The sequence below is a fragment of the Pollicipes pollicipes genome, unplaced genomic scaffold (genome assembly GCF_011947565.3).
Source record: "Pollicipes pollicipes isolate AB1234 unplaced genomic scaffold, Ppol_2.1 Scaffold_4881;HRSCAF=5763_pilon_pilon_pilon, whole genome shotgun sequence".
NCBI classification, from domain to species: domain Eukaryota; kingdom Metazoa; phylum Arthropoda; class Thecostraca; order Pollicipedomorpha; family Pollicipedidae; genus Pollicipes; species Pollicipes pollicipes.
In genome coordinates, this window is record NW_023596576.1 from 21,763,105 (window position 1) to 21,777,278 (window position 14,174).

Below are 14,174 nucleotides of genomic sequence, written 5' to 3' on the forward strand. Positions count from 1 at the left end.
TGAAATATCAGTCAACTATATCTCAATTATCCTGTTTTTTCCTGCGAGGAATAAGACCATTCCTGCTTTCTTTTCTATGTGAGTGATGTTTGTCGCTAATGCACTGAACAACTTACATTTTCAACTGAAATGTACTAAATGTTTCTTCTGATAAGGGTAGAACAATAGCAATGTGATGGTGATAAAACATGATTGTCCTGCCCATATTTATCCAGGTATATGATCGCAAACATTAGCGTCGATATTCATTCCTAACGTTTTCGTAGCACTACATCGCTTAATTTAGTTGCAGTTAAACTTTACTGTCATTTACCTGATTGGAAATGTCATCTGGCTGCCTGGCCAAAACTTGAGTACTAAGGCATGCCCGAGCCAGCCTAAGCTAAGACTTTGGGTCAAAAGGGATTGCTATGACAACTATTCCACTAGCTTTCAGCCATTTATCAGCCTTCTAAGTCAATTACTTGTCACCACCAGCCGCATCTGAAATTGATGCATGCCAATGTCTGCGACGTCGATTAAAGCTCGCCGTGTTGGGTATGAAAATAAGTGGGCAGCAACAACACAGTGCTATGGGACCACATAAATTCAGCTGTATCCGCTGCGCTCAACCAGTTGATAGCGTATTTGCAATCGTGTCTTGCGGCTTCCTCCTAGAACGTTTCCAGGATTCCCAGTCGCCAAGTCAGCTGATCAAAGGAGGCCGTTAAGTCACGCGTCATACACAAACCGTCATTTCATGCTACGCGCACACGTGAAATCCGTGCAGAGCATGTACATGAGTATTATAACGCGACATGTCTGTGGTGTCCTACGAGGCTAACGGCAGGCGGTTGAACTATCTAGCAGCCGCATGGACAAGTCCATGCTTCCCATACTCGCTCTCACTCTTGGCACTCGCAGTTGCCCGGCCTGCCTTGCCTTAGAGTTGAGCTGGCCGTACCCAAACATTTGCTGCAGAATGACTTGTTCATTGAAAAACAGAAAGCATTTTGTCAAAGTTAGCTGATGATATTGAGCTAAACTACATAGTACAAGCTGTCAGGATGCTTAGACGCTGCGCTTCTCACGATGTTTTATCGTTTTCCGTTTTCCGACGCGAACGCGGGACAAAAGTTATTTGTTTTGGATCTGGTTCAGCTGCATCACTCCACACGTTCCGTTAATCGAGAGACAACATTGGAGTGAGGACATTGCGAGTCTCTTGACAGCCTGTTACAGGGCATGGTTTGGCTCTAGGTAACTGACACACACAAGCCCGATCAATCACCGAAACACTTGGCAGTCAGCTGGTCGATGCGCGGCTCGTTCTTTAATACGCGCTCGAGTGGGGGTCCAGTTGACCCCACGAAGTTTGTTCCAGAATGATTTCTGAACGGCGTGACCTAGTTGTGTCAAACTTTGCATGGCAGTTCGCAGGTGAATAGCAAATATTTCCGCATAAAAAACAGGTGTGCCTTGTAAGTTCGCTGATCTATGCCAGATCAAGGTCAGACCATGGCTGTCAGTAAAGGCAATTCGTAGCTCATCGTTCCATCTCACGCGACAACGGGTTGTTGGACGAAATCGCACATCCCTGAGCTAGTTTCTGAGGCCACAAACCAATTGAATTTAGAACTGCAAGAAATTCCATTGCCATGTGTTCAGGTATGAAGGTCAGACTGACGTCAAGAGTAACCTGCTTTTTACTCGAGAGCTTGCTTTTTGGGGCAGCTTCTGGTGCTCATTTGTAATTCATTAAGGATAGAGACCACAACAGACATGTTCCATGGACTTAATAACGGTCAGAATAGGTCACTGGCTTAAAATTGCTCAGGTCAGCACCCCGTCTGTAGGAACATACCACCTAGCGTAATCCCTGACGCTTATTTCAGCGGCAAAATAGGAACAATGTCGTAGGTTTTTGGCCATCTTAGCCTTATTAAGGTTAAACAAGGTGAACTGAATCAACACCACTGATCTTTTGCTTATAATATACATCTAGGTTCACGCTGGTTGCATGAGGAGGCACCGAGGCACTCCAGACACCAATCCAGAGCTTCACCTTATTTGACCTTATTTGACCCCAAGGCCGCAACCTAGGAACCTTAAGCCCTAACTCAGCTAATTTTGTATGCAGGTCAACTTACCCAATAAATTTGGTGTCCTTAGCCATCCTAGTTTTGCTATTTCAGGGGCTCAAATTGACTCCCCACTCGAGCGAAGGGTATTTGACCAGTCACCCGGGCGTGTGTGTGCCTGCCACAAGGTCTAAGAGTTCATTGCTCACTATGCAGTTACTTTTGAGGTTCTAATGTTATGGTGAATTAACGGACATACTTTGACGGGCATAATGAAGCAAAGTCTAAGCAGCAGTGGTCGGCAGAAAACGACCTAGTTGCGAACCACAAGAAGTTGAGCTTTCCCACATCAATGTTGATCTTATTTTGGCCGAACCAGTCTACGAGCTGCTTGAACGTAGTTTGTAGATGATCTTTCACCCTCAACCTAAGAATTGCGTGTCATCTACGAACCGTAACACGATTGACCCGCCGACGCACAGCCCCATTCTGTTGGCCAAAAAGAAAGCATTAGACGGTGGAGACTGTCCCCCTGATCACATTTCCCACTTCCTGATTCAAATACGTTTGAATGAAGCATGATGCGCGACGCTTATTTGCTTGAAACCGTTTGCATGTGCACACATTTTCACGTATCCTAATTCTTAGATATGCACTGTACCGTGGCAATGACTGGCAATCGCTCTTTGTTTAATCCCCTGAATGTTGGGTCCTGTAAAACCGTGGCTTGCTGCTTAAAAAACCTGAAAATCAAGTAAGGCCATCGGCAGCCTCTTCTGAATTAACTTCTGCCATTGTTTCGATGAAGGCATACTGCCGAAATATCAACCCATTTATAGTTCCACTCTCTTGTTTTTTTTTTCTCCGGGGAATAAGACTATTATTACTGTCTTATCCCTCAAACTTCAATGCAAGACGAAGGATCGTGACATGAGCCTGCCAATGTGCTGTTATAAGTTTTAGCTAATGACTAAGCTGTGAAGCTGAGTCATTTTTAAAAATGGTATTCGCCCTGTGTGTCATCTCAGCCGACTCGCACTCTGAGGTAGAGCCCGGGACTACCACCGCCCGTGGGCGATGGTATTCGTCCTGTGTGTCATCTCAGCCGACTCGCACTCTGAGGTAGAGCCCGGGACTACCACCGCCCGTGGGCGATGGTATTCGTCCTGTGTGTCATCTCAGCCGACTCGCACTCTGAGGTAGAACCCGGGACTACCACCGCCCGTGGGCGATGGTATTCGTCCTGTGTGTCATCTCAGCCGACTCGCACTCTGAGGTAGAGCCCGGGACTACCACCGCCCGTGGGCGATGGTATTCGTCCTGTGTGTCATCTCAGCCGACTCGCACTCTGAGGTAGAACCCGGGACTACCACCGCCCGTGGCCGATACAGGATAAGGTGGGGCTCGCTTCGACCGTGATCGGCAGGGAACGTCCGGCGTCCGTCTGCAAGCTTCGGTGTTGATGTTGTTGGTAGACCCATGGCCCTTTTGCATTCTTAAATCTCATGGGTGAATTTGCAACATATCTCACATGACAGACGGCACAACTCAAGTGACATAGAGAACTGTCGAATAGTAGCCCAGCGTGGTGCTCGCGAGTGAGCCACTGAGAGGCCGTAATTGGGATCTGTTATTTTCGGTGAGTCGTGAAACCAGCGGCCAGTTTTTAGTACTTGTGAGGAACAAGTGGGAGCCACAAACGAAGGCCTGGTCTTTGTGGATGAGCTAGTCTGAACCAGGAAGTTTTTTTATTGTTTTCAAAGGAAGCAGGAATCCATAATTTTACTCGCAGAAGGACCAGTGAGGACCAGGAACCAGGTTGGGGTCTTACAACCAATGTGATCCAGGAACCCGTGGTGTCCTTTATCAAAGATCATCCAGAACCATGGTCTAAGATCTGGTTTTCAGGAGTCGGAGGGGAGAACCGGAACCAACATAGGGACCCAGGCAGGTGTCCTTTCACGACCAGTACTAAATAGAAATCGGGATTCGCGGTGTGCACAGCCGCTGTGCGTCCTCTCCTGTCGTGTGCGTCTCCCGTCTCCGTCGTCTCCCGTCGTGCGCGTCTCCCGTCTCCGTCGTCTGCCGTCTCCCACCACCTGCTAGCTGGACACCGTCCCAGTCAAGCAATGGTTAGAGAGGAAGTTTTCAGGAGCGTGGATAGAGTACAGCATAGTGCTCACAGCAAATCTCCCACCTGATAGGCTCAGGACGCGCTGCGCATGGTTCGGTCATGGAGGCGCGAATGCTGGCTGCCGCCGGGAGCGTTTGCCGGGTCAAAGCGAGCGGCCCCGTTCGAATTCTATTCGACTTTCCTCCAAACGATTTTTTCCATTTGACTTTTTCTCCGGGAAACGTTGTCGACACTCAATGAATCGGGCCTGAGGCGGACTTCTATCTCCGAACCGGGTGCTCCCAATCTTGATTTCGTGCTTACCCGGATATTGTGCTTACCTGGATATTGTGATAACCTGGATCTTGTGCTTACCTGGAGCGCACAGCAGCAGCGGAGGAAACCCAGCCGCTATCGGACTGTACCTCGTGAGCCTCTGCACGCACATGAGGCGAGGGCGGCCCGACCTCTGGCGTCGAGTGAGCTCCAACCTTCCACCCGAGGTGCCCAGTAGCTGCCGCTCGCCAAGTGGACAAGATAGCGGCCTGGACAGTCTGGCCTCTGCCAGCCTGTTCCCCGGGACCGTCCGCTTTCATACTGGCGACCAGAGATGGGTGGTGCGCCGTCATGTCCACGGACGCGGCAAACGCCGGACAATGGTGCGACCATCAGCCGCCTTCGACCTGATTTCATTCTTTCTCGCTCTCAGTCGGTGCTGCCACTTTCTGTGGCGACTCCACCGCCTACATGACAGGGGTGAAAACAGGCATCGCTCGTGAGCAACAGGCGTGCCGGAGTCTTTGAAAAAATAAAAAAGGTTTAGCCTTTCCGCAAAGTGGGTAAGCTCACGTCAGCTTACTCATACTCAGGGCGGTGACCAGCTCACGCCGGCAAGATATACAAGCTCCAGGGGTTTGGGCTGCCGCGGCCAAGTCCTTTGGGTGCGTTTAATCATACTAGCTCTGACTTCCAGGAAAAACAAACGATATGTCACCTTTATTGCAACAACTTTTTTGAGTTCCTCAGGGCAGAATCGGGAGGCCGTCTCGTCTTTACCTAGGCATCTCAGATGCTGGTGTTTCTCGGCATTGCAAACCATTGCAGCGTGGCCCAGAGACAGGGGTGTAGTGGTTTCAAACCCTCCCCCAGTTTTGAGACAAATTTGAGGCCAAGCCGGGGAAACATTTATTTGCTGGCGTTATTTGTGGGCATGTTACGACACTAGGCCTTCCTCCCCGCCCTCTTTCTCTTCTGAGCTCATTTTGCGCTGCTGCACCCCTGCCCGGAGATGAGCACGTACAACATCCGCGCACTGCGTGTCTATGAGATCGCTTGCTTGTGTGGCTGAACTTTCTGCAAGTAAAGACTAGAGGATTATTTGCCATTTATGAACCAATCGGCATGTGTTGCCTGAGGTCTCTCATCTTTACTCTCCCAGGGGTGTGAGCCAGTGAAATGCGAACCTATTCACCTGACCTGCCCATCTATACAGGTAGTGCTGCATTGTTTCAGCGCCGGTATGGTATACGTATGTCGTTCAAAGTCGTGCGGATCATACTCGCTCCTTTATATCGCGTTTCTGATCATGTGAAATGAATTTCAGAAAGGCTGCCGTGAGCTGTTGTTCGCCGGCCGCGGACCACACCGTCTTCGTTGCCGGAAATGGACTGGACGACTCTTTGTTTGTTCTGCTTGTCAAAGACGTCAGCGTCCACCTGCACACGTGCCAAAGTGTAGAAGTCGGAATGATTTACCTCATATATCACCTATAAATGACTGCACACGCAGTGCATGGTGTCTGTACGGTGTGCGTAGCGACGGTGTGCCCACACAGTGTATGAGACACTTGTAGTATGCAGTGCCGTCTAAATATCATTGCAATAAAGCATGACCCAATATATTAATTTCTTGTATCAGGCATTAATTCAGAAGTGTGCACGTGCCGATAGGCAATCAAGCCAAATGCCTTGGTAGTTCTCTGCGGTGCTAGGTGTCCAACTTGGTTATGCTGAGTGAGTGCGAATTTGCAGCGATTTCGATAGAAAATAAGCAATCTATTAAGGAGTCTTCGACCATTTCGCATTTCGACACGCGGCATGCTCCGAGTTCGCAATTGTTTACTGTTCGATAGAATAAGTGCGTGGTGTTTGCTTCGGATCACCGCAGGTTGCATGCTGTTTGCAAATTGCTGCTGAACTCATTAAGAGTTGCTGCTAAATCATGACCAGCCGAGTACACCCCAGACTGGTGGCGCCCGGCAGGGATGGTGTGACTTCCTGACACCCGTCGGTGATGGTACGACTCCCCAATTCGTCCTGCACGCATGGAAAAGAGTCATATGGCGATTATTTGCCAATTTCAACGCCCGAAATCAAGGACCTGACCCCTCATCGGGCTTCATGACTCCTTAAGCAAAACCAAATCTGAAGCGGACTTCTGTGGGGGATGTCACATGCACAGCCAGGGCAGTCATTTGAGGAGTCACGAGAAAGAATTGACTGCCCTGAGGAGTGTCCTGATTCTCGACGAAGGTGTTATGTGGGGAGTCAAATGTAGTTGAAATACATCATAAGAACCACGCGCTCTCCGTAGGGACGGACTTTTGATATATCGCGTAACTCTCTACAATGGTTTCAGAACTTCTTTCGGTTGAATGAAAGAATGAAATAAGAGCAAATAGATAAATAATAAAATAGATAAGAGCGAGCTCTAGTAGGTTGCCATCATCAAAGCCATCTATTGGCTTTTCCTTTCCGCCGCGTATGTACGGATGATGCGTGCCGCCCGTATGATAACCTGAGAGGTTTGCCTTCTGCATAGACACATGAAATGTCGCGCTATGGGAGGCGCTCCACCAACATATGCAACAAACGACTCGAAGCGCCTGTGAGCTCTCAATCCTGAACAGTGAACGAACCCCTGCGCTTCTGTGTTCATCGGTCATTTCCTCGCCGCATACCACCTACAGCAGCAGGTGAGCCTTTCTCCTTGTTCAGAGCGGGCTGGGATATCACGGGGATGCGCATTCAACTTCAAGCTTTTTCCTTGGATGCAGTAGTAAGCGAGCTTGGATATTACGTTTTCTTCGATGTGGTTCTCCTCGTCGTATTCGAAAGGCAGAGAGAGATCGATCGCTGACGAGTGGCGCCCCTTGGGTCACCGGGCATTGCGAACGACAGAAATCCAGGAGACGGAGCGGGTGCAAATCCGTCAATTTCTGTCCCTCCAGCTCGCCCATCATTACGAGAGGATCGCTAGCGAGAGCGAGAGACAACAAACTGAGGTACGTTTTGGTGTCAAGTCGAGCCCAGTTCTCTGGACCGGAGTACCCTAATGTGACCTCCGGCGTTCCGACCCGCTGGCATTCCAGTCGAGCCTTTGATCGCCTGTCCCGGGAGCCTGAAAAGCCCTTTGAAACCTAATGAAGGGAGCATTTGCCCCCCCCCCCCCCCTTGCCTGCTCCCCGTAGATTTGTCCTTTGGCTTCCACAAACCTTTGACGATTCCAGGCCGAAGTTTGCGCAGATTTATTTGGGCTTTCCGAATGTATGGCAATAAAAGAGCACGATTTTGCCCCGCTCCACCCAAATCTTTATAAGGCAGCTTGCCCGGCTGCTCTTTCTCCCCTCCCCACGGAGAAGCTATCATTAGCGGAGGGCCTATCGTGTCAATTACCCAGTGCTTTGCGTCAGCCCAGGAACAGGCCTACCGCTCAGGGCAGCATCTATGGCCAAGAAAAGAAAGCCCCATAATTTGACAAGTATTCTTGTCACGTTTTCCAAGGACTTCACAGGTAAGAGCTGGTCTGTGATGGATAATACAAGAACGATGAAGAAATTAACTATTCGATCGAATTTTGTTCCCCGTGGAAAATATTTTTGCCCCGATAGGAAAACAAATAACATAAATTCATTTCATCAGGAATCAGCTGCTGGCCGTGGCTGTCAGCAGACAAATCTTACGCATATGAGCGTAAGAGTTGCGCGCAAAAACAAATAGTTCAACAAAGCATGCATGGAAATGCATCGGCATGATTGCGTGCGGTGTGCGTGATTGGACGCCATTATGTATTGGATTCATGAGGCATTACGCAGGTCAATGAAATTAAAGGTAGTATTGGCTCTGGCCTCGGTTATATACTCAGTTGGGCTGTTACGCATCGTGTCACAGCAGCAAGGCAGATGTATATTTACATTTGCTGTCCTTTGCTCGTGGAATTCATTATCATCATTTGATATTAATTCTCGTGGAATTCATTGTTATCATCATTTGATATTAATTGTGTGAGGTGACCTTTCTTTATCCTGGATGAACTTCACTTTGATACTTAAGACTGTTGTTGTGAGGAAAGCATCTCAAGCCATCTTAACATCTGCTATTAATTTGGTGTTGTGTATTTTAAGCTGTCTAATTAGGATTTTGAGGCTTAACCTGCATTACTGCTTTCAAGGGGGCTTGTGCATCACAATATTTTAGAGAAAGGTGGTTTTCACTGACAGCTTGTCATATGGTAACATGTGCTATTAAATTTGCCTGCTGGTCTTCTCTTAGGCACAATCGCTGCTGAAAAATGTGAAAAGATTATGGGAAGTCGCATGGAATTCCTTCAAAAATAGGATCATTTAACACAATATATTACAAACGTGTGATTTTGACTAAGGAAGGCACCATTTTCCCCCTGAAACTGGCATATTCACATGTTGTCTTGTCATCGTTAAATGACATATGATTATTACCTTACATAATCCATAGCTACACTTGGTAAGCGTAAATTGTGTGTGTACCACCCACCTCTAGTAGGCTATGCTGTAAGAACATCAAAAATTGCAATATGTGGCACTGGGTGTAAAACTACAGAGCACTAGAAAGTAAAACTTCTCGCACGTATCGAAAAGCCACTAGCCAAAATTGTTGAGCTCAGTTTATTGGGAGCTGTTGCCAAACAGAAGTGCATAGGGCTTTATGCACCATATGCTGACAGAACATGATCACCCTTCCCACCCCCAGATCACCCAAACCCTCTTTGGCCCATTGTCAACAATCAACAGTTATTTCAATGCCAGTCACACCACACAATCTGCTGACTTTGGGGTTCATACCTAGTGCCACTGAATTACATGTCCCATATCAGTATCTGGAACCACCAAAGGGCCAAAGGTGCTAAAAGGCTGTTGAAGATGAATGCAATACTTAAGATACTGAACATTTTGTAGCACTGAACTTGATAAGGCCTGATATGGGTAGTAAGCATAACCATAAAGCATAAGGTAAGACATTTTAGAATGCATGGAATAGTGCATGGACAGGTGTGTAGAACAAAGTTTTCCAAGGAATAGCTGAAGACCATTGATTTAACCACCAGTGTTGGTTTAGGCCCTCAATAGTGGTTTATGCCTAACATGAATTTAATTTTTTTACAAAATATAATGCTTAAGCATTCACTGAGGGTAAGTTAAATGTCATACAAGTGCTGTCTTATTTGGGTGTTATTTCATGGTCACCACTGCTATTCTGCTGAAATAAAAGGCTATTTGACGAACAATACAAAAAACAAAACTGGTGCTAATTGAAATAAGCTGGTCAAAATCCATTGACAGACAAACATTTTGGAAAGTTTGGGTTGTTGATCCCCCGCGTGACCTCTCGCTTTTTCGTCCCATGTGATCACATTTTGTCCTGTTGTTTCCGTCCTAATTGTTTCTGTTTTGGTCTTAATGACGTTAATTGACGCCTCTTCCCGTAGGTATGAGTGAGATGGAAGACGCGCGGGCGAGCACGCAGAGGCGCCTCTATCTTCTGCAGGGGGAGCTCCAGAAGATGGCCAAGGATGTGCCACGGTATGTCTGAGGATTAATGCACACATACATTTCAGTGCGTAGTTCAAATTGGTCTCAAAAGCAGGCAATGTGAACCCAATCAATATAGTCTACCATCCCCAAAACAATGGCACTGGCTTTTTGCCTTTTTACCTTGTTACTGGATGCATGCCTTCGCTTCACAATTAGTTAGTTAGGTGGCCAGATCGTTGCAGCCCCGGTTTAGATTTGTTGGATCTTTTAACGCAGTGTTGTAGCATGCCTTCCTGCATGACAATTGCCGCACGTGGCATAACTTTATCGTGGGTTGTGCGTTCTCTGTAGGTGATCGTTTTGTGATAGGTAACATGTCGCTGTGCTGCCCTTGTAGGCGTCTGGAGATCAAGTTAAAAACTTCAATGGTTCTTCGGGCATGTCGAAATGTGTACTCGTCCGACTGTAACCAACACTAATTTGGAAGATATGCAAATTCTAGTTGTCTGACAACTGCAACTGATCTTATGTTGTCGTAGCGTGCTGCTAAGATGACGGCCGACTGGGCACTGCTTGCGTTCCGTTCGGAATTTGATCTTCATTCTTTGCGTTCGACGCCTATGACTGTACAACGTATGCTAATTTGTTTTTGGTTGAGAAAACGCGATTTTATTTTGGCGTTGGTCTTTGTCGTATTTACAAAGCCCAGCACGCATGTGGCCCCACCAGTCGATCCAGGTGCTGGACACAACACCCTGTTTCACTTCATCCATTTCGGTGACATGAAGTCGGAGGGATCCGTCGGCTACGATATTCGATAATATGGGGGTCTTCGCAGGCAGATCGCTCGCGGCCTCAGCTGAGGCTATTAATATTGATGTGAACGGCGCCGCACCCGACTTCTGTGCGGCGCTGGGGTGCGGTTTCCCGGCGGTTGTTGGGTGCTGGCCGCTCGGCCCACATCTGACGTCCGCATATGCGCGTTCGAAGGTCACGTTACAGAGAATGCCCGCGCGTTCAGACAAAGCCACAGACTCTTTCCAAAGCTGTTTCAGGCTCATCTGATTCGCTTTTGGACCCGTGTCGGACACGTTAGCGGGAGTTGACCGCGAACATGCGGCTGCCCAATTTGATACAGGTGGCGTTCATTTGCCGTGCGTACTGGTACCAGGAACTGGAAATGCATGAACACTACTTGATGCCATTGGCGGAGCTCGAGCCCTGGCGGCTGTCACTCGGCGTTCGTTAGTTTTATCATTCTAATGGGCTGACTCCTGGGTCTGCAACTTCCAATGCTAGTGTCGCGAATGGCTCTGGCCGCGCGAGCCCAGCTCTCAACTGTCGTGAGTTTGGCGGCAGGCTATCATCGCCACATAGGTTAGAGTTTTTATGCTTCAAATGTTCGACCCTCGATGCATCGGCGGGTACTGGTTAAATAGAGTTTGTATGCTTCAAATATTCGACCCTCGATGCATCGGTGGGTACTGCTTAAACGACGTGATCAAGTAGGCTTCGGTTGTGTTGAATCTCAAGTTTATGTTACCAATGCATGCTTGCTTTATGACGCTGTTTAACCTGAACCCCTGACATAGTGAAGGACATTTATTTTCAACATAACAGATTCCCGGCTCATTCCGCTGAAAGCCATTAGTTGAAAGCTGTCCTGGCGATATGAAGCGCCGCATTTCGAAGCGTGTGTAGCAGTGAAATGTGACGGGTAAATGTGATGATGTGGCGATAATTGATCTGATCATTCAAAAGCCAGTCAGGGGCCTCAGGGGGAGGCAGCAGCAGACGTGAGTGTGCTCGTCACGTGGGTGACGCCGCCAGTCAGCGGCCTCTGGGGCGGAGTGACACGAGGGCGTTGGCGGGCGGGAGTGTCATGACCATGTGGTCCTTCGGTCCGGTCAGTAGTTGTAAAAATATAAGGCCGCCCAAAAGCGGGACGGAGGCAGCGGCTGGGCACAGCGGCCGGGCCGCTGATGCTACGGAACCGCTGCATTGTTGGCGCTAAGACAGGTGCGGCGTGCGGCCTCGTTGGCGGCTAAGCCGTGATGAAAGTGGCGAAAGAGTACGTCCTGCGCTACACTTTCCCCGTTAACCCTGGGCACAGCTGGTGCGCGTCACCTGACCGCCGACTGGGCCGCCTCGTCCCCACCTCCCGCAAGGTTTTCGTAGATGCGTCTGGAGCAACGCGTCGAGCGGAGGTGCACCCAATAGGGGGGGGGAAGGGAGGGGGGGGGGGGGGGCGGCACGGGGCATGGCATACAACGGCCCAGTTGAACAGACAGCTGCTCACTGAATCTGTTTGGCGACTGGTCATGTTGTGAACGTAAGCAGGACCTTACGCCACCATGCTATTCTTTGAGCATGGCTGTGTAAAGAAGAGTCCACCGCGTGAACCTGGACGTGGAAGAGAGGAGCCGCACGTTCCAAGCAAGGTTAAGGGGTTAGCTCTCCCTCTGAAATCCGGTCCAAAACCCCACAGGACTGAAACATTTGGACCAGCGATCGCTTTTAATGCAAACCAAGTGCTCCCAGGGCATCCTGCAGAGTAAGATGTTTGTAAATGGTCCCAGCCGCGAAACTTTGCAGAAAAGGCCTCGGGGGTTTTACGAGGTTAACCAAAACAGACTACGTTGTCTCAAATTCAGACTGGGTGCTTGTCCGCACAAATTCTGCGGAGACCCCAACAAAGCATATCAAACAACACCGAACAGTGCACCTCACCATAACAGCCCCAGATGCTGGGAAGGGACCTAACTGGGAAGAGGCCCAAAATATGCATGTTTGAACGTTTGCTGGAATGGCGCAGTGGTTAGGCTATCTCAAGCATAGCTTATTGCATGAACGCTGACACCGCTACCGAAGTGGTTGGAATATGGGATGTGCTTTTGGCTGCATTTAAATTCAAGTATCAGTGTATTTAGTTTCAGAGGCTGCTATGCGTAAAAATGTCATGGCTAATGGCTGTTATATTGCAATATATTTGTCGTGCTCCGTTTAGAGCCCCTACTGAGCGATCCCCGAACGGTTCAAGTGGCTTGCATTGCTTGCCCAGCATTTACGCCTTGGATGTGACCAGCATCCTGACGGCTGTCTCGACGCGGGACCTTCCCTCCCGTTTCTGATCCAGCGCGCTTGCCCCGATAGCGTCACGGTAACCAGAGCTTGGCTCACCGTCTGCCAGCGCGCCGCCGGCTTGCGCGCTCTTCCCGGTAGCGTGCCAGCGACGTCCTCCCGGAAGCCAGAGCGCGTTCAATCCCCGCTGGCGCTGGCGCTGTGACCAGCGGTGCGTCCCGCCGTCTCGGCCGCGCGTCCGGCCGCGCTCAGCCGCGGTCGATGGAGGCGCGTCGGAAGGTCACCGCCGTCGCCGGGGTTCAACCACGCGCTGGAGTTAATCATCACCCGCGCAGCGCCGCTTCCCAGCTGCTCCGCTTTCAGCCGCGGCCCGTCTGTCCTTTACGGTCGCTAGTCCCTGCAGGGCCGCCGCCAGTGGTCTTGCACGAGTCCGCATCTGTCTGCTATTACGGGGCGATCTCGCTGTTAGGAAGCGTGCCCGGGCGGGGGCCGTCGCCCGTGTTCCCTTCTGGGCGACTGCCGGCGCCGTGGCGCTGAGACGGACTGTGCCGCGTTCCAGCCGCTTTCAGCAGCGCCTGACGCTGGAGCTGCTCTCGGGGCTGGCCAACGCCATGCTGGACGGCACCGTGTTCCAGATCGTCGAGAACCTGACCGAGATCCAGCACGTGACCGAGAAGCGGGCGTTCCAGATGCGCCAGCAGCTAGCGGCCGACCACAACGGTGGGTGATGTGGCGGCGGGCTGGCCTCATGCTCTGCGCCAGGGGTCGGAGCGAGGCGCGCAGCGGGGGATGATGTGGCGGCCGCCAGGGGTCGGAATGAGGCGCACGGCGGTGGGTGATGAGGCGGCGGGGTGGCCTCATGCTCTGCGCCAGGGGTCGGAGCGAGGCGCGCAGCGGGGGTGGTATGGCGGCGGGCTGGTCTCATGCTTGGGGTGCCAGGGGTCGGAGAAAGGCGCGTGGGTGATTTGGCGCATGGGTGATGTGGCGGCGGGCTGGCCTCATGCTCTGCGCCAGGGGTCGGAGCAAGGCGCGCAGCGGGGGTGATGTGGCGGCCGCCAGGGGTCGGAATGAGGCGCACGGCGGTGGGTGATGAGGCGGCGGGGTGGCCTCATGCTCTGCGCCAGGGGTCGGA

The 14,174-nt window shown here is 50.4% G+C and overlaps 2 protein-coding genes across 2 annotated transcripts in view; one reads left to right on the forward strand and one right to left on the reverse strand.

Moving 5' to 3' along the window:
- The window catches only part of LOC119100110 (uncharacterized), a 90,463-nt gene that overhangs the window by 39,135 nt on the left and 37,154 nt on the right, over window positions 1-14,174 (reverse strand). The window lies entirely within an intron of this gene.
- Window positions 8,194-13,770, forward strand: gdl (gonadal protein gdl). The gene is made up of 3 exons (XM_037223224.1): window positions 8,194-8,282; window positions 9,916-10,009; window positions 13,602-13,770. Exons 2-3 carry the CDS (start codon window positions 9,918-9,920, stop codon window positions 13,768-13,770), a joined length of 261 nt encoding a protein of 86 aa, XP_037079119.1. The 5' UTR covers window positions 8,194-8,282; window positions 9,916-9,917.